This window comes from Mustela nivalis, assembly GCF_964662115.1.
Source record: "Mustela nivalis genome assembly, chromosome: 5".
Taxonomy (NCBI): domain Eukaryota; kingdom Metazoa; phylum Chordata; class Mammalia; order Carnivora; family Mustelidae; genus Mustela; species Mustela nivalis.
Genome location: NC_139024.1, coordinates 143,613,907 through 143,634,546, shown reverse-complemented (window position 1 = coordinate 143,634,546; position 20,640 = coordinate 143,613,907). Strand labels below are relative to the sequence as shown.

General features: G+C 44.9%; 1 protein-coding gene across 1 annotated transcript; it reads right to left on the bottom strand.

The window, feature by feature from the left end:
• Positions 1 to 7,542, bottom strand: EDN1 (endothelin 1). The gene is made up of 6 exons (XM_082730172.1): positions 7,524 to 7,542; positions 6,455 to 6,519; positions 4,724 to 4,892; positions 3,148 to 3,306; positions 2,885 to 2,998; positions 1 to 1,318 (listed from the first exon to the last, which is right to left on the bottom strand). The coding sequence occupies exons 2-6, from the start codon at positions 6,516 to 6,518 to the stop codon at positions 1,216 to 1,218; spliced, it is 609 nt and encodes a 202-aa protein (XP_082586298.1). The 5' UTR covers position 6,519; positions 7,524 to 7,542; the 3' UTR covers positions 1 to 1,215.
• Between the last annotated feature and the right edge of the window lie 13,098 nt (positions 7,543 to 20,640).

The following is a 20,640-nucleotide window of genomic DNA, read 5'->3' as shown; positions in this document are numbered from 1 at the left end:
GTAGGGGAAAAAAATATTTATTTTCTAAAGTCATTACCTTGACAGGCAAAACAAAGCATTTTCTCAATTTCATTCAGAAATACATTTAAAAAAAAATACATAGACCAATATGGCCTGCCCAAACGTATATTTAACATGGTAAATATAAGGAATAAATTGTTTTGAATATAAATATCTATAAAAAAATAAGTACATCAAAATTTAATCCAACCTCTTCCATTAGCCAGTTACATAAAGGAAAATAATTTTACTGTTTTAAAGCATAACCGAATATTTAGTTTGCAATGTCTTTCATAAACAACCCTAGACCATTGTGTTTCCAAGGATCAAGGTAAGGAAAACTTCTTTTTCAAGGATCTTTTTTCTTATGGATCAGAGCTAGTAGATTACCATGAAAATGTTACATCTACTACTGACAGGGTAGACCAGATATCTATGAAGCCAAGGTGGACTACAGAGGTTCCGGGGAAGGGGATGGCAAGAAGGGACCAAGCGGGGTCGGGGGGGGCAATAGTTAATGGTGGGGAAGTACTTCTTTTTTTGGGGGGGGGAGTACTTCTACCAGAGTGCAATAGAGGTGAGGTAGACTCAGATTCATCAAACCCATCCTGATTTACAGTAGTAGCAGTATCTTTTAGTTTTGCATTTTGTGAATTTAAAAAGAAAAAAAAAAAAGTCTTTTTCTTTCTTTCTTTTTCTTTTTTCTTTTTTTTTAACTTGAGTGTCCTTCGAGAGTGTTTTTAATTTGTGCATTCCTTAGAAAATCTTTGCATGGACTTTGGAGTTTCTCCCTGAAATGTGCCAGGCGCCTGAGTGAGACACAAACACTCTCTTCAGACCCTCTTCAGAAATTCCACCATGTGTGGAATCTCCTGTCCTCCCTCTGGATGGTGACACCCGAATTCACAAGTCACTGTGTGTTTCTCTGCCTTCTCAGTGGTCTCTTGTCACCCCAAACAAGGAGAGACGAAAGCAGTTATCACCAATGGAGACAAATGAAGATGCATTGGGGGACTCCTTAACCTTCCCTGGAATGTTTAGAGCGAGGGCATTGGTCCATTGCCAGTTGGAACAAGAAATGGTCGGTCAAAGCAGGGAGGATGCTGTTGCTCTGATCCCAGCCATGGGGAGAGAGTGCAGAATCAGCCACAGGGTTCCCTCCTCGGAGGAGAAAGCTTTCGGGTGGGCCGGCCACGGGCCCTTGGTGACCTGCCATCAGTGTGCTCGGTTGTGGGTCACTTGCCTCTCTGTGTAGATCCCCGCCTTCAGCTTTGCGACACGAAAAGCTGTTTTGATGCGGTTGCTGATGGCGTCCAACCTATGAAAACAGGACAAGAGAAAACAAATGTTATTTAAAAAAAAAAAAAAAAAATCATTTCTGGGCAAAAGAAGCATCTAAAATTAGAATCTGGCACAAACAAACCTAAGTCTGGTTCCTGAACTTTCCCCACTGACCACAACAACGTGGTTAACCTCAAGTGAAAAGGCAGCCCCCACTTATGCCGGGGATGCGGGGAGGGGGAGAGGAGTGATGGTCAGATCTGAAGATAATTGGGCATTCAATGCAATTTTAAAGTACATTTTTAAGGTAAACTGGAGATATTCTGTTTTCCTCTGTTGCCCCATCCCAACTACCATCACCATAATACTCTGTGGAGAAACTACCTTCTCATGAGTTTCAAGTAGCCATGGATGTCTTCTTAAACACAAGAGCAGTTAAAGATAACTTGGGGGGAAAGGAACAAAAAGAGAGTAGGCCTATAGATAGGACCAAAGCAAACGGTGTAAAGCAATGAAAAAATATAGATCTCTATTTTTTACAGGTTTAATATTTTCCTTCGGGAGGAAAAAGAAAGGGAACTCTAAGAGTGACTGAATCATTGACAGAATCAAAACAAATACAAAAATAATAATAATTCCTAAGTCAGTTGCAGAACTGTGGCTTATGCAATCCTGTGATCTGAGGGGAGCATCGGGGGCCAGACCTTATAAACATGGAAACGACAATGGCCGGCGAGACATCCCGAACAGCTCAGGATGTCTCGTCCCACACATTAACAGTAAGCAACACAGCACACTTTGATCACAGAACTTCTTGCCACTGGATTTCTAGGAAAATTTCCAGGGAGCAGGGTAGGGAAATGTAGAACACGTGACAGCTCTAAGTGCAGAGTTCCTCCCTCCCTCTTATGAATTCCCAAATCTTTTGGACTTGGAACGGTCATCCCTCTAGAGCTGCCCATCACAACCCCACAGTGTGCACGAATCTCCATGCCTTCACTACCGCAGCTCGACTAGAAGAGATGAGAGCTTTTCAGAATGACATGGGCTCTCTACGGAATGTACTTCTCTATTTAAAAAAACAAATAACCCTTCCCAAACAGCGTGCTCTAATTTTCACCTTCCCTGCCTAAGGACTTGATTTTTTCCCCTTTGGCCACTGGAGTAACTGCTACTTTTTGAAGAACTTGATCATACATGAGACTCTGACTTAAAAATAAAATGAAGTAAAAGAAAATAAGCACAAAAAACCCCCTTCCCTGAAAGGATTGTTAATTTCCCGAGGAAAGCGGCAAATGCGTTGACTTGGAAAAGCAAGGACTATAGATGACCAAATGACCAAGGTGTCTGTAGATGTATCTTGTTGGGAAAATCTAGCTTTGGACGGAGTAGCACGTGCTTAAGATCATTCAAGGGTACAGTGGGCAAAAGTCTGCATTCCAAAAATATTTGAGAGGGATTCCTTTGCTCTTTTTTAATCTATAGACTCTGAAAGTCTTTGTTCTTTTCTTCTAAGCCTTTCTCCTATCAAGGTGAGAACACCCCGGGGGAACAGCCCATTGGCACTGGTGACTGGGGCTAGCTGTCCTTGGGAGTCTCTTACCTTTTCATTTTTCTTCCTGCCACCAGCTGCTGATGAACGCACTTTTCTCCAAACCCAAAACAGTCTTTGCCTTTCTTAGGGTCATTCCAGCCCTTCTCCACACTGTCTTGGTCCCTGTTAAAATACAGATAGAGCAAAACATTTCAGCAATGGTACCTTCCGCTCTCACAAAGTCTCTATTAATTTTTCTTAAACAAAAAGACGACATCATGACGGGAAGGTCGGGAGGCCATAAAACTGGAAGCAAAGGGGTTTCGCCTCACCTGAGTTCTTTTCCCGCTTGGCAAAAAGTCCAGCACTTCTTGTCTTTTTGGCTGGCACACTGACATCTCTTCCTGTGGTCTGTTGCCTTTGTGGTAAATAAATCCTTTAAGGATCGTTTGGACCTAGAAGGGCTTCCAAGTCCATAGGGAACAATGTGCCTATTAACAAAAAAGATGAACAAAAGATATCAGCAGAAGTAATAGTCTTTGAAATGATGCATTCTATGGCACAAACTCATTGCAGTGGGACACAAGGAGCTCCCCACACAGCTCCTAGCCATGCAATGTAGGAGAGCCCAGAATGGCAGTGGTCAGGGTCATGGGCCCATCAGTGACCTTCTGTGTGTATACCCCACCAGGAGAAAACCAGTTTTCTAATTCAATGAATTTCATTTGTCTTCTTAACAAATTTCGGTTTCTTCTCCACACAAGCAGCTTTGTTTTTTGTCTCAGATTATGACATCTCTGCTTTGGTGTCTGTTTCCTATTTTCTTCCTTTTCTGACTTTCCATCTACTTAACAGCTACTGCGGGGGAGGGACTTCGATGCAAAACCATGACTCACATGATTTTGAAAATCTATTTTCAATTCAAGTCATAGGATAATGCCAAAAGTGCCTCCTGGGGGTGGGGGGGTGGGATCTACTACGGCACGCACGGTTCACCCCCGATTTCACACATCTCCTGCAACTGTGAAACCATGACTAATAGAAGGACTCCTCTCCAGAAGGCTCCCCAGTAAATTCCAAAGAGTCCCTTTTGAGCCTCCCCTAAAAGGAATAAAGCCCTCTCCTCGGAAGTATCACCTCCTTGCGGTTTTTGTTTGATTTGATTTTGTGTGGTTTGGGGACATCCTTTACCAACTGGTCGCCCCGTACAGGACACTGTGTGCCGTGTTTTGGTTAACAACTCTGTCCGATGGGTGAGCCCATTTTCAGGACGGAGGAGGACGGGGAATCTGCTTTCTTCCTCGCTCTGGAGCCAGAAGGGAAATCTACAGACCTTGCCATTGCTGTCTTGAAATGAGCTTTTCTAAAGGGAGAGTACAGAGGAGTCAGGACACCTCTGTTCCAGATCTGACTCTGCCCTGAACTCATTCTTGCACAAGTGATGTCCACAACTTGGATCTGTGCTTTTCTATAAGTAAAATGAAGGGACTGATGGTGACTCTGTGCAATCCCTTCTACCTCCCAGGAGTAGCACGGGTTAGACTAACCCACGTCTGGCCACAGCAGCTGATTCCCTAAACCCAAGCGGATCCCACCAAAAGACATCCCCGCTCAGAAGTGTGTGGCAGGGCACTGCCGGCCATCAGCCTTTTCCATCTATGCTGCCCCCGTCTTTGAGCCTCAAGAAGACCCTCCCCTGTGTTTCAAAAAACCACCCCGCCCTGTATTTTCAGGAATGGGGGAGCACTGTCCCCACACCCCCGAGGCACCTTCATGCTGTCAGAAGTGCTACCTTCAGAATCCAAACCAGGACCCCCCTCCCAGAGCAACTAGCGTCCCTGGGCTCTAGTCTCCAGAGGAGCCAGAGTTAAGGAATAGCTAGGGTGACGACGCCCTCTAGAGACTCACTCGGGAGTGTTGACCCAGATGATGTCGAGGTGGCAGAAGTAGACGCACTCTTTATCCATCAGGGAGGAGCAGGAGCAGCGCTTGGACCGGCGGGCCCGCCAGGGTGCACTGGGGGCGGGCTTCTCCCCTCCGCTGTCCAAGCCCGTGCTGAGCTCCGCGCCCAAGACCGCTAGGGAGAGAAAGAGCAGGTCAGCAGGGCACGTCCCCTGGGATGTGGCCGAGCAGATAAAAGCCTGTGAAGCATGCAGCCCGCCTTCAACAAGAAACACAGAGCAAAAGGGGCTCTTTATCTTTCCCCTCCTTAACATGACTTCACCTTTACCCCGACTGGCTTATCCACTTTCGGGGAGATTACACCCGAGCAGGGGGAACAGCCACCTGAAAAGAGGACCGACTGGCCAGCTCCCAGAGAAATGTGTGGCCATGCTGCCTGTTAGAAATCTGGGGTGGCTTCTGCATGGAATTTAAAAGGACAGCCCAATTTCATAGGACAGTGGCTTAAAGTTGGTTGATGACCAAAGTGCTAAAGTTACGTGAACCACCTGCCTCTTCCTAGGTGCCGAGCCACTTCCCCATGCAGTTTACGGGAGAATCCACCACTTCACACCTGGTAGAGGGCAGGGAGGAGCCCAGGTGATATACAGTCCTTGAAATTAGGTGGAGTTCAAGAGCTCTGAGGGGATGATTGGAGAGAAAGAAGAGAAACCAGCTCTACAATATTCATCGCAAGTGGTAAACTCTAGAGAAAGTGTTGACCTAGGGTGAGACTGAGCAAGCAGCTCAGGGACCTAATCAAGGTTCTGTGGATTTTGAATGCAGGATCCCCAGAGCAGGACAGCATGTGGGGGACTCGCCGCGTCCCCCTTCCCCACCGCAGCATGGCCTCTTAACTGACAAGTTAGCCATGTGGCTTATCTGCCCAATTTTGTACATTTCAAATGATCAGACACATTCCAGGATTTTCATTCCCTTGACATCTTTTCTCTTTAGTCAGGGTCATGAAAAGCCACACAAAAAAGGGCACTGACCCTAAGAAGGGGGAAACGGGCAGATGTACACGTACTATCTAAATCCTCAGGCAGCCAAGATTTATCTTAGCTCCCCTCCCATAACAGGTGAATAAAACTGAAAATAGCCCTCACAGTGTTTTGGGTGCCAAAAACCTGCCAAAAGAAACCTAAAGTCAATAATGACAAATTTTAAAGAAAACATCTGCTTCACCCTGAAACCGCCTGAGGGTTATTCAACAGACTGTTATGCAGGTGATTTTACTGCTCATACATTGCTTGAATGACTTGAATAAAATTCCTTGGCTTCAAGCTGAAATTAAATATTTTACACATTCACACACTATTCAAACATGATTTAAATAAGATCTATAAGTCCCTCTATGTCCTATTACCCCTGTACAGACACATACACTGCAAATATACATTCGGCTACATTATATCTTGTCTTTACTTTCCCTGAGTTATATTTTTAAAAGCCAAAAAAAAAAAATACTCTATGCATTAATAACACTAAGTTATCCCAATGTTATAGGAGAAATTGTTTTCAATAGAGGATTTTTTCTTCCCCACTAGAAAACTTAAGTAGCTTTGAGCAATAATTCCCAGACACTTGCTCTCTGAGCTGCAGTCATAAAAAAGAAGTGGAAAACAGAAGCGAGAAAAACATTAAGGAGGACAAGACGATATTAACGTTCAGAGACTTGCAAGTCGCCGTGCCTACCTGCTTCTGGAGCTCCTTGGAAAGCCACAAACAGCAGAGAGAAAATCATGGGGAAATAATCCATTCTGAAAAAAAGGGGGGAGGGAGTGGGAATCAAAGTCCTCCCCTCCCAACTGAACCCAAAGGAAAACGAAGAAAAATAATAGCTTCGGGTCCCTCCAAGAGCTTCTGGTTGTTCAGATCTCAAAGTGAGCCTTCAGCCTAAGTGCTCTTTAACGGAGAGAAAAAAGAAGTTTCTGCCAGGAGGGCCGGCAGTGGGAGCGGTCTGCGGGCGCACGCGGCGGTGGCGTGGGGGACAGCAGCGCGGACCGAGGACCCTGTGCGCGCTCGCCCCAGCGCCGCTGCAGAAGCGCGTCTGACTTGGACAGCTCTCCGCCGCCTTTTTATATTGAACCCCTATAGAGTGGGGGTAAACAGCTCCAACTTTATTCCAGCCCCAGACAATGTTATTGTGTTATTAGTCACCAACAGGCAACGTGCGGCCGGAGATAAGGCCAGGCTCTAAAGGAAATCACTGCTAACTTCAGAGGCAGACGCCCGCCGTCTGACAATTCAGGGGCAGGGCTAAGAACAAGAAAATACCCATTAGAGACCTTTGGTAAACCTGCCCGTGCGGCGCTTGGGTCTGCTTCCCCTTTTGCAAGCTGCCAGCCCCAGAGTTCAAGAATCAGAAGAGGGACTCCAGAAAAGTCATACCATTGGTATGAAAAGTATGAGCTACAGTTTAAATAGATTGTATTGTTGCGCGCGGGGATTTTTTTTTTTTTTTAATTGTTGTTCACTTCGTTTTTCCTTTTATGTCTCCGATTTCTTAGTGTTGATCAAACAGAGGAACGCTCTCCCTCTTCACTCCCCCCCACCCACTCACTGGGGGTCAGATAATTTTGGCACATCGAGGTACTTGTCTCTTACTCCAAGCCCCCTCCCCCAAGTCTTTTTTGCTAGAGCTCTTTGCGCGCACAGTAAAAAAGATCAATGAGGGAAAGGCAAGGAAAGGACGTTTAAAAAAAAAAAAAAGAAAGAAAGAAAGAGAGAGAGAGAGAGAGAGAGAGCCCTTCCAGGCACATACCTCAATGCTTTCGATATCACTGAGTAGAAGCCCCTATAAACTTTTTTCTGTGCGCACCCTCTTTCCCCTTCCCGAAACGGCCCCCGCCCCCAACCCGCGTTCAGTAGCTCTAATCTTAAGACATAGGGGGAGAGGAACGCCAGGGGGCGATGAAGAGCTGCAGGGGCTGATGTTTTCTGAGAACAAAACCGAAAAGCCCAGGCTGCCCCGTAGCAGGAGGAAGGCAGCCCAAGATGCGAGCTGAAGAACGGGAAGGAAGGGCGCCTCCTCCCATGAGAAAGGGGTGCCCCTCACAACAGCCGCTTGCCCCTTGCGCAGGGACACCTCTTCTGAATCGTTCTCCCCCCTCGGCTTCTTCAATCCGGGCAGGGGTGTTCTAGTGCGGGGTTAGGTGGCTACCAAGTGAGGGTGGTGTTGGGAGGGAGGACACGGCCCGGCCGAAGGAGGAGATCGGATAATAGCTCCCATTTAATCGTGCGTTTCCATTTTCAAAGCCATTTCTGTCTCTTTGCCCTTGAACTGCCCCCTGAGGTCCGGGGTGGGGGCGGTGGGCAAACACTGTGGAGTTGAACGTGCTGTGTGAAACGTGCTATCAAGCGAAACGGACCGTAAGACATTGACTTTTTCCAGTAGCCTCGTGTTTCCGAGGCTCCCAAAGTTCTTGCGGTGCGCCGAGTGTAAGGCCCAGGGGAGAAGCTCAGAGCATCCTCCCTGCGCAGAAAAAAGGCGAGTCTACACCTAGCACCTGGGGACACCATCAGATAGACGCTTGCAGCATTTCCTCACCTTGTTTAACTCCAGTCCCCTCCCCAGGGTGGGCGAGGGATGGGGGTAGTCAAACGCGGACCCATTTCCAATACTCAGGAGGATCCCCTCAAACCATTTCTTCCTCCTGCCTGCTTACCCCTCACCTCTAGAATCAAAGGGACAGATTTCATCCTAGAACCAAACCTATGGACCTGGGCACCCTGGGGCCCCTGGACCTTCCCTGCAAGTCCCAGTGGGGGCGACAGCAACAGTAGCGGAATCAGGTGCATAAGGAGATCTGTTCCCTGGAAAAAGCACCGTAGCAAGGGCTGGAGCTGAAGGAGAGGCAGGAACCCTCCCTCCCACACCCACACCAAACAGGCCTCCACCCAGTCCCCGGGGGACTCTGCCTGGGCCTTCTGCCTCTTCATAGGCTTACCTCAACCCAGCCCTGGGGGCTGGGGAGGGCATAGCTCGCCCTAAAACGAGGTGACTTCTCGCTGGAAGCCAGCTTTGCCCCCCTCAGCTCTGGCTGGTGTGTCCCGACCTCCTCCATTGAGCACAAAAAGAGTCCAGAAGAACTGATGTCCCATTCACAGGTCCCAAGCTCTCCCCCCCAACCCCCACCCCACACCCCCGCAGCGAGAGAAAGGTGGCCTAGGATCCCGCTCACCCCTTCTTTAACCTCTTGGCAACGCTGACAAAACCCTGGTCACAGTCTGGACCAACCTGTCCTAAGCTCCTCCCCGGAAATGACCGCCCCCGCCGCCCTGTCTCTCCAGGTCGAGTCTGGGTTACCCTCCAGCAGGGAAGCCCCTCTCCCCGCCGCCCCCACATGACCGAGGCTGCCCCTGCGGGTGCCAGCAGCTCCCAACAATCAGGTGGAGACATGAAGCAAAATGAAAACTGCCCACACGCCTTCCCACAGTCTCCCTTCCTCTCCTGTGTGTGTCACCTGTGAATGCGTTTCAATTATAAATACAAAAAGTGGGCAGTAATCCACCCCCGCTCCTGACCCCAGGCCTTCTAGGACTCTGGAAGGTAAATGCACAGGGTTTCAGATCTGGGAGAATCCCATTGTTCCAAGGGATGTCTTGCCCCCATCTCTGAATCCTGAGTTTCCAAGACGCCTATGGGCATGCATAGGTCTCATCTATGCTTCTCTGCGTGTCTTTGGGGGAGCGGTGGGATCTGCCCTTTCCATCTTCCTCTCTATCTCCAACTGGAGGTGCAGCCCCCTTTCCTTCTGCCAGAGGAAGGGAAAACCCCTCTCAAGCTCAGAAAAGGCCAGGCGACTGCCCAGCAAGACGTTTTCCCAAGAAGCAAAGAGAGGGAGGAAGAACCCCAACAAACCAGTTTTACAAGCTCTGTGTTCCCTCTCCTCCACTTACAGCATTGCTGGCCTGGGACGTAGGAGAGGTGGATGTGAAAAAAGCCGGATAAAGCAATGCATGTGGATATCCCACCTCCCTCCACAGCCTGAACCTTGCCCCTCCAAGATTGCAGAGGGTGTGGGCTCTTTGCAGCCACAGACCTCAGAGAGGAAAGGGTAGGGAAGAGAGAAGACTGAAGAACATGGCTTTTTTTTTTTTTTCTTCAATAGAACAGTTTGCTATCGCTGTTCTTGGTTTTGATATGACACTTGAATACTGGAAACTATTTGATAAAGCTATTTTTTATGTATTTCTTTCTGTATCTCTTGCTGTATATTAATAGATATCTATAAATAAAACACCCGGAGCCCCAAATGTGGATACTACACAGTAGCAAAGTGTACTGTTTTTAGCACTCCTCAGCTTTGCTCTTTCTCAACTTTTGCGTAATAACATTTGCAACTTTGCCAAGCCAATAAATCTGGCGTGAGATGTTGCATTTAGCTCAGCAAAAAGAACAGACGTTAGGTTGCTTGACGATAGCCCGAAGAATGGGAAACTAGTTTAGTTTCGGCGAAGCTCTCCATGTCACTAGACTTGGTTCGATCATAATATTGTCGCCTGTTTGACATTTTCACTCTGCATAGGGCATAGCATAGAGACTCCATTGTGCTGTTGCGCAAGATCATGCACTACAGACCTTACTCCGTGGTACATTACACACCTCCAGGAGTCATCAACAGCACAGCTTCCCTCTACAGCCCAGAATATAACGGTCGATTCAGCGAAGGAAATAAGATGACACTCAGGAGAGATTCACCGCCTGCATTTTACAAACATGTAATGTCTCCTTGACGCTTTCATCCATAAACCAAAAACAGCAAGTCTTTAGTTTCAGAGAATGTGTGCAATTCTTTAACATGGCATTCCCCTGACCTCAGTCACTCATAAACGTCTTTCACAATGTTGCCATCCTTGTGGGTCACCTTTTTTATGGAATATTCTCCATTCACTGACGAATTTCTTTTCTTTTAGGATTTCCTTTATTTGTTTGAGAGAGAGAGAGAGCGAGGAGAGCCAGAGAGAGCATGAGCTATGAGGAGGTGCAGAGGGAGAGGGAGAAGCAGACTTCCTGCTGAGCAGAGAGCCCAAAGCCGGACCCAGGACCCTAGGATCATGACCTGAGCCAAAGGCTGATGCTTAACCTACTGAGCCATCCAGGCACCCCATGACTTATTTCTTTTACTTGAGTAAGTTTAAGGCAATTTACTATTACTGCTATCATAAGCAGCAGTATACATGAAGCCATACTTTGGAGGGTTAAGTAATGTACATGAAATCATAGTTTAATACATGTTAAAATGAACATAACTATTGTGTGTTCATTAAGCTATTGGAAATAAAAAATATTCAGCCACATATACCACCTTATATCCTAACACCAGCGTGCTTACCACTCTTAGGGAACATGGCTCCTTACATGGTAATGTCTTATACTTTGTTATGTTGAGAAGCCCTGGTTTTATTCAGCCCTCTGAATCTGCTTTAAGGTCATCTCAAGATACTCTTCATCAAAGCTCTCATACGAGCACACTTCAAAGAAACAGATATTCTAGCATTCAGAATCTACAGAAACAGAGTCCATGTCCAAAAGTTCCTAGTCGATATTGCCCTTGGGTTTATCTCCTTAGTGTTGTTTTTGACCCCCTATCCAGAATTTAAATACCCTCTTTGAGTGTTTCTACCGGTATGTCAGTCTCACACACACACACACACACACACACGCACCCCACATATGGACATAGAGATTGGAATGGGAGAGTAATTATAATATTTCACACATCAGAGAGACCAAACAATGTGTCGGCCAGTGGCTGCCTCCCCATCTTTTTCTCTTTAATTTTAATCCTATGTAATTTCTGACATGTGGAACTAAAGAGACTCTGATGTGGGGGTTAAAGAAGAACACCACTTGAGAGTGAGTTGAGTAGAATCGAGTCACTTCATTAAACCAGATCTATGTAGTTATTCTAGACAAGCTTTCTTTCCACGTTTTTGAATGAGATGGCAAAAGAAACTCATTCTGGAGCATTTGCCCATAAATACGATGGCTATCTTCATGTTTCCTTAGGCCAGCGGCTTGTGTTTGAGTGAGTAGGCTGCGTCTGGTTAAGTGTGGTCAGAATGCTTTCCATGATTCCATTTCAATATTGACGGTGTATTTCTTTTTTTGTCTTTTAAGAATTTTTTGTGGAATGGTGGTTACCAATGGTTGGGGTTGGGGGGTGGTAATAGAAATAGGGAGATTTGGTCAAAGGGTATAAGCTTCCCATTATAGGATGAATACCTTGGAGAGGTAGAATTTACACTATGTTGTTACAGTTGACAATGTTGTATTACGTACTTGAAAGTTGCTAAGCGTATAGATTTAAATGTTCTTGCCACAAAGAAGAAATGGTAATTATGTGATATGACAGAAGTGTTAGCTAACCCTACAATGGTAAGCATTTGCAATCTGTAAGTGTATCAATGTATATCAAATCAACACTTTCTATACCTTAGACTTACATGGTGTTATATGTCAATTATATCTCAATAAAGTTGAAAAGGGTTTCTTTTGCACCTCATCTATAACGACAAAAAATAAGCCAAGTGTCTTAGCTCTTTCTCAACTTCTTTGTAATAAAAACCTTTGATGTCCTGCTGAACGTTAGCCCTCTAACCTAGGAAAGTAGCAAAAAATGATTCATTTGAAAGTCATTTTCATATTAAAAATCTGAAAGCGGGAAGTTTCCATTATTTTACTCCTTCAATTTCATGTCTGCATTACGCCACCACTGGGTGTCAAAGTGATTCTACGTACTTCATGTGTTCCAGGGAACAAGTACAGTGGACTTTGTATTCACAAGTCAATAAACTGGCAGAGGATTAATAAAAGTCACCAGGTGAAAAGCAAAACTGAGGGGTCAGGCGAACAATCACTCAGGTGGTTGGGGGAAGCTGGGGTATTTCTAAAGGAGCAAGGGCTTTGACCATACCAGGCACCAAATGATTCCAGAAATAATCATGGAATGCAGGAGGCTGGATGGAGGGTCTAAAAGATAGTGGGAAAGATCTTCAAAGATGAGAGGATTTGGGAGCTGGGACAAAGGATAGAAATTGGCTAAGAAGGGGCAGGGTGTTCTAATTAGACGATTGGCTTATTGGATTTACGGTGTCAGGGGACCAGATGGCCGATGATGAAAGAGAGAAAGATTGTGTAGGTGACCTATGTGGTCAGTGTGTCCCATACCCCTGCCATGTACCAGTAGGATGTAAAACGTCTAGTTTTCACACTGCGGTTTCTGACGTCCTGATGGACATGGGCCACTAGAAGGAAAAGCCACAGGAACCATGAAGAACTCCTTCTGGGTACATAAGCTCAAAGGATGTTGACAGATCATTGTGTAGACTATGTCGCCATTGGAAGGTCTGGATTCTATTTGTATATGAAAATATTAAATGAGTTAAAATTATTCCCACATTTTGTAGTTCTCCTTTTTGGACTCAGCCATTTTCTGGGGGGAAACACGTATTCACCCTGGAGTTCTAGACTGTCCCTTTCTTGAGAATAAATTTAATGCAAGGATGATTTTATTATTCCTATCTGCTGCGTACTTACAAGTAAGAATGCAACCCTCCCTCTCTAAGCTATCTCTCTGACAAAAGTACCTTTCTTTTCAAATAATAATTTTTTCCCCAAATCTGAATATGCAGTGAGAAAGGAAAGAATATTTATTACTGGTTGTCAACATAGGGAAAAAAATTAGGGGAAAAGTGGATTACTTTTCTAAAGGGGCATTTGGATTCATTTAAACATGCAAATTTAATTTCACAAGCTCCAGAATATATTTAACGCTAAGGGTTGTGTTTTATTTGGCATTTGTGCTTTTTTCCATTTGTTCTTTTGATGAAAAAAAAACAACTTTTGGAGTGGTTACAAGAATAATTTTCCTGGAAATTAAAGTCTTTACTTTTTTTTTCTATGAAGCTCAAAAAACTCCTGCATATTTTTTGTTTTAATATTATTTAACATTTATTGATTGCCTTTCCCTAAGTGTAGTTCTTACTAAGGACAGTGAGCTAAATCCAAAGACATTAAAGTACACTTGTTTTCCTAGGTATGACTCACAAGAGCAAAGAATGCAGAGTAATGACCTTGTGTTTGTTACCACCTTAGGCTGGTTTATTTTAGAGAATATGGGAATAAAATGAAGGAAGATGGGAGGTGTCTGCTTATGGCTGAATTTCAGGCCACTGAAGGTCTTCTGGGAATGCAGTACAGAAGGTTCACTTTAAAAGGAGGGGAGGGGAGGGGCGGGGAGCAGGGGTGGGGGACAGGAAAGGGGAATCTTGGGGAAGGGCGACAGGGAGGGGAGGTTGGAGCGAGAGGGTCAGGCACTGAGCTGTGCTTCTGGGTCTCAGTCTCCCCACTTCCTGGGATGGGAGGGAAGCAGGGTAGCATGAGTTAAGAGAGTTTGGAAACTGATAATGTTCATGTAAAAGCGCATTATCTTGCTACAAAGTGGAAAAGATTTTGTGAGCTGCAAAGTAGCTTGTTTAAAAGACTTTTTTCCCCAAGTTGTTTCAAGACTAGTCAGGGAGAGCTAACATTTTCTAGATAAAGCATTTTAACAGCATTGTTTCTTTCTGTCTGTTCTTTCTCCCCCAACGTCCATTCTATTTTTATACATTATCTGGACGAAACTATCTTTTTGGACTAATGACCAGGTCTCTGCACCAGTGGCCTCCTTTTCTTCAATTCTCTCCCCAAGCCCCTCCCCGCTTCCAAGGAACATTTTGCCACTTTATGGTGACTTGGGCCCCACAAAATAGGACAGAGAGCACAGGTTCCCCACGTGCATGGAGATCCCCAGCCCACCTTCCCTCCTTGATTGGCTAACATCTTTTTATAGCTACGGATTGTTTTCTTTCTCCTCTCAGGGGATGACCAAATCACACATAGGACACTTTAATCCTAATGATGATTTCAGTTCCCTTCCACCAAATCTATTTTTACTTTGCTTCTTCCCTTTATGAAACATAATATGATGTCTCTTTAAAACCCTAGACATGTAATGGAAGAAATAATAAATAAGAAATACATTCTCAGGAATTTTTTGAAGGCTTCCCGGCAACAGGGAATCCAAAAAGGGCTACCACCCTTGGAGGAGCTCCCGCCCGTTATCTGAAGAACAGGGGCGAAAAGGACCCATTAGAACAGGAAAACTTAACTGGGCAAAGTGACCCAATCAAAAATTTAGTCAGAATGCTCAATTATGAGAAGACCCAATTCTTAGGAAAGCGGAACTCCCAACAGTGACATGGTCCACATAGAAGTTGTCCGACTCAGCAGGGACTGGCGTCAGCTAACTGGGCAACCCTGCCCTCACACACTCGGAGGACTTAACCTCTCAAGCTGCCCCATCCATTATAAACAGTGAAACTATCATCTGCTGTTTATCTCAAGATGCCTGAATAGAAAAGGCTGTCTGTCAAAGAAAGGAGACGGCCATATTGATTGGAAGAGTTTGATGAGGGAAGTATATACAGAGATCGACGTGCTATTCTTTTTTACAGCCAAGGATCCACTGAAAGAGGAAAGGTCAGACTTCACCAATGCATTATGCGAATAAAAGAAGTGTGAAGAAGGACAGAGGAAGAAGAGCTTTTGCTAAGCTGCCATTACTGGATGTTGACTGTGGGTGGGGGATATGTAGCTGTATATCAAAATCATAAGTAATGGCAGAGATCTTGGATATGAAAAGTCAAAAAACCTGAATCACAAGAGACAGAGTGCACAGGCGTTTGAAAGAGGAAAGGTTACACCATAGGCATGAAGATACACTTCAGACACTGAGCGTCTGAGTTCATCCACATTATAACTGAAAACACAGGACTCAAGCTATGAAGTAGCAGCAGGGAAAATGTAGTCTGCAAAGATCTAAAAAGGACAAGAAAATTATTCTGAGGAGGAAAAGTCTCTTTCATTTTAATCCCCCATAATTGTTTCCTGATCTGGGGTGAAATGTGTTATAGGAATTTTCACCTGGGCTGCAGAGACACTACACTGATCATAGATAAAAGCACTAACGTAGTTAGAGAATAAAGAATTTCAGTTTTCCAATTTAGGACAGTGTTAGGAGAAAATAGTCACATATTATTCAATACAACAGTGTATGGGAAAGGCTATTGTGGGGTATGAGGTTATTACTAATAACAAAAGACTATGCTATTAAGAAGATTAAGTTATCACAGAGTGGAAAGGAAGAAATTTTCTCTCCTGGTCTTACCTTATTTTTATATTTATTTATTTTTTTTTTAAGATTTTAATTATTTATTTGACAGGCAGAGATCACTAGTAGGCAGAGAGGCAGGCAGAGAGAGAGAGGAGGAAGCAGGCTCCCCGCTGAGCAGAGAGCCCAATGCGGGACTCGATCCCAGGACCCTGGGACCATGACCTGAGCTGAAAGCAGAGGCTTAACCCACGGAGCCACTCAGGCGCCCCTAATTTTAAAGATATATTTATTTTTTGAAGTGGGGGAGGGTAGGGGGGGAGAGGGGCAGAGGGAGAGAGAGAATCTCAAGCAGACTCCTGCAGAGTATGGAACCCAATGCAGGGGCTGGATCCCACTACCCTGAGATCACAACCTGAGCCAAGAGTCGACCATTTAACTAACTGAGACACCCAGGTGTCCCCTGGTCCTACATTTTTTATACCATTAAAATTCATGTCAATGCCAAAAAAAGCAGAGCTGGTACTGCTTCTCTTCACTGAGAATGTAAAAGACCCTTTTAACATTCTGTAAGAGTTGGGGTTTTCTTGTTTTGGGTTTTTTGTGGGTTTTTTTTGTTTTTGTTTTGTTTTGTTTTTTGTTTTTTTGCAAGCTTTCGTTCACTCTAGAAACTAGCTTTTCTCATCCCTTATTTTGTTGCAGAATTGTTTTTTCACAGATAGATTAAAGCCATCCTTACATCTGCAGTTGGTTATAGTCTCCTCCTTACATTTTTTATGTAGGTTTTTTATAAGGAATTCCAGTGAGACTACTTCCTGTTTCGTTCTTCAGATTTCTACCCTTTCCTTCTTCCTCCAAATCATTTTTGACTGGATTTCTTCTAGTTATGCTTTATTTGAGTCCTATTTTTATCTTCCCATTCTTCTTGAATACTTTTCCTTTTAACCATCTCGGGAGGATCATACCTCATTTTCACTGTGAGTTTTGAAATCTTCTTTCTAGGAATCCCTGATAGCTGCCCGCTGTCATTCGGGATTTTCCTTCTTTCTCTGTCGAAACGAGTAACAGGCAATTAGTTTCACTCAAGGCTCTCTTCGTTTGCATTTCACCGGTCAGATTTTCCTCTCTGGTTCAGGTTTCCCCAAGGACATCTTTCTGAGAAAGAGATGAGCCAGAAAATGCAGATCCAGAACATGGGGAGATTGGCTGATAAAAGGGAAATCGCTTCTCGGATACCCTGCCTTAGCAAAATTTATCTGGAACTGGCCCAATTCTGATCTCTCTTTGACCCTGACCCCATCCCTCCAGCTTCTCTTTTGTGTCCGTGCTGGGAGTGGCTGGCGGGCATCCTGGTTCACAGACCCCTTTATCCTCCACCCCAATCCTCTGTCTAATCTTCCAGCTCAGCTCTGCCTTGCAGACCCAGCTCCCCTCCCTCAAACTGACTACCTACGACTGCACTTCTCTGGGGAGCCTCATGAGACAACTTATGGCCTTCCCATTTTGTTTTCTCGAGGCCATGTTTGTGGGGCGCACCTCCCCACCTTGCCTCAGGTCCCAGGGTGTGGTGGTGAAAAAAAGCCCTGAGCTTGAATGGCAAATAGAATTTGCACTGCGGAGTGAAAAAAGGCACCATTCCTGTCTCCTTAGATCCTCAAGGCAGTGGGAGCAAGAGGCAAAGGAGCAAATGGACAAATAAACACAAGTTGACAAGCTCTGCTAAGGACGATGTGAGCAGTGGCTATGATGATTTTATGACTACTAACTTGGGAGGTTGGCTGCAAACACTGCCAGAAGGGGCCAGGGGGGATAAAAATAGAAAAATTCAGATGGAAAGGCAGTATTCTTTTAAAAAACAGGCCAAGCATCAAGCTTTATGAACAACGCAAGTATTCAAGCTGGCTTTTGCAAGAAGCTTTTAAGTATAGAGTGTAAAGGAAAAGTAAATGTCGATGTGGCATATATAAAAAGCTGTATGTGGCTGTGACCGTTTTGTGAACAGAGCGTGACCCGGCATCAGAGATTAAAGACCCTCGAGGACCTCAGGAACGGCCCCAGGAGTGTTGTGGCGAGGACAAAGACTGACATCTAGCATCTTCTTGAGATGACATGTTTCAAGGAAAGGAAAAGAAATGTCTGGCCACCCAGTGGTCTGAGAGCCGAGATCTGAGAATTCACATGGTTTGTTGAATTTGAATCTGGAGAAAATATCCCAGTTGGTTACCGTAGAAGGTATTACAAACAGTGAAGGTCGCCAACAGAGTTTGCCACTGCAAGCTATCCAGGGTTAACTGTACCAACAATGAGGGTTTGGGGGATAATCAGATCCCAATAATTGGACCCCAGTTGAGGTCTTTGGCTTTTCCTCTTCCATACTTTCTAACTAGTTCTTCCTGGAGAGGAAAGAGGAGATATAATTTAAACCATTAAATAATCTTCTAAGTCATTACAGTTTCCAGCAAAGAGTTCGTACACAGGAAATTAGATGAACACCCAGCGTTATCATAAGGGAATTATCTAAATTTTAATTCATCCCCAAGTCCCAGAATTTCATTCCTCATCCTTCTGGTTCATCAAGAGTCCAAAAATCAAAATCAGAATCATGTGTCTGTCCTCCAAAGGCCAGAATCACAAGGGGCCCCGGAGCGGTGGGCAGAGCACAATGTGGGGGAAGGGCGGCAGCGAGGCCCAGCGTGCACAGCCTCATCTGGAAAAGGCAGGTGGCAATCCCAGCCTACAGGTCCTTGGCGTCTATCACACCATTGTCTTCCGAGCTCTTCCACCCCTTGGGCTGGTCCAACTCCATCTCTTTCAGGCGCGTCCCTTTCTTTGCCAACTCCTGGGATGCTGGAATTTCCCGGGGTTTTGCCCTTGGCTTTTTCCTTTCCTCACCCAACAGATGCCTTCTGGTTCTTTCTGTCCATGTTCTTTTTTTGCCTTTGGATCTCTATGAACGGACCACTCCCAAATTTGCTTCTTACCAATTATGTAACCTTGGACAAGTAACTTATCCTTGCTCCCTGTTTCCGTTTCCTCATCTGGAAATGTGGAAAGACGCGTGCTCACACCATTTGTTGTTGTAAGGACTACAGGAGGTCATCTGGGTAAAACACATGGAATATTTAGCGCATAGTCAGTGCTCAACAAATATTACCTATTGTATGCTCACCATCCTTCCGGTTGCGCAAGCCAGGCACCTGGTTCTCCTCTCCTCCCTCCTTCCCGATTGTATCAGTTCTATCTCCTGGTAGCATTTCCACCTGTTGGTTTCCTCCAGAACTTCATGACTGGCTCCTGCCACTGGATCTCAACCATTTTCCATGAGGCATTCACCACTTTGCAAGACAATGAACGTAAATCAGTTTATCTCATAACTTACTAGCTGTTTCGATACAAAGTTTCATGTGGAGAAGATTAAACTAACCCCCAGCACCATGATCAGGAGATCATATGCATTTTTATTTATAGTGAGGTCCCAGTCCCCCCTTCCTTATCATTCCAGATAATCAAAAGTACAAAAACACACCAAAATAATCATATATCTTGATTCAAAATACTGACAGATTTATTTTTTGAAAGTGCAAAACTAGTTCTGCTTTTCGCCCTCACTTTAAATCCTTCAGTGATTTCCCACAGTCCTCACAAGGAATCTAAGCTCCAAAAAGCCCTGGTCCCCTTCCCACCCCATCCCCCCTACCCCATATGTATGCAAGTAGTGTCCTTGACTGGGTCAGGCTCTTTTGAACCTGCAGCAGCTGCTTTATCTTTTCTTATTTAATTAATTTAAATTTTTTTAAATTAATTAATTAAAAAAAATTTTTTTTAAATAAGCATTTTATTTTTTTTAAATTTAATTTTATTTTTTCAGTGTTCCAAGATTCATTGTTTATGCACCCCACCCAGGGCTCCCTGAAAGCTTCTTTGTGCTTTTCCCTCTGCCTGCCTGCAGGGAGCTTGTCCCTTGCTCCTGCAACCAGGGTTTCAAGACTCACAACGGATGCCACCTCCTTGGTCCTCCCTAAAACCCTTCCACGCACATGTTACCAAGCCGATACTGAGGTCTGTCATCCTCTGGCTGAGACGAAAGGAGGAGCCCCTCCTGAGCGCTCCTGCGGAGTGACTCTGAACAGCCTTCTTGTGCAACACTTAACTACACCCGACCATAACCACCGGTTACTCTTCTGCCTCACCTTTGAGACGACTGTAAATTCCTTAGCGGAAAGGAATGCACTTACTCATCTTTGTTTCCCAGCTCTCACACTGTAACTTACCTTTAGGAGGTCCCGGGTAAGGCATTTTTTTCGAGTTTATTTTTTTAATTTAAATTCAGTTCATTAACATATAATGTACAATTGGTTTCAGAAATAGAGCTCAGTGATTCATTGGTCTTATATAACACCCAAGGCTCATTCCATCACATGCCCTCCATCATGCCCTGCAGCCAGTTAGCCCATCCCCCCAGCCTTCCCCTCCGCAACCCTCAGTCTGTTTCCTATGATTAAGAGCCTCTTATGATTGGTGTTCCTCTCTGATTTTGTCTTATTTTATTTTTTCCTCTCTCTGTCTATGATCCTCTACGTAAAACATATTTTTAAATACAAATTGAATTTACGACCAACGTAGTGTCCAGCCCATGGCTGTGCTAATTGTCAGAGTTCCCCCTCTCTTTCCCTTGTTAGAAATGTCTAGCTGGGTGAAAGGTTTCCCTCCTAGAGATTGTCC

What these genes read in the sequence shown, in the direction of transcription:
- EDN1 (XM_082730172.1), bottom strand. Translation starts at nt 6,518, where the DNA reads ATGGATTATTTCCCCATGATTTTCTCTCTGCTGTTTGTGGCTTTCCAA. An exon ending in ATCTGGGTCAACACTCCCGA is followed by an intron (nt 3,307 to 4,723) that starts GTGAGTCTCTAG and finishes TTTTGTTAATAG; the next exon opens with GCACATTGTTCCCTATGGAC. An exon ending in CAAGCGGGAAAAGAACTCAG is followed by an intron (nt 2,999 to 3,147) that starts GTGAGGCGAAAC and finishes GTATTTTAACAG; the next exon opens with GGACCAAGACAGTGTGGAGA.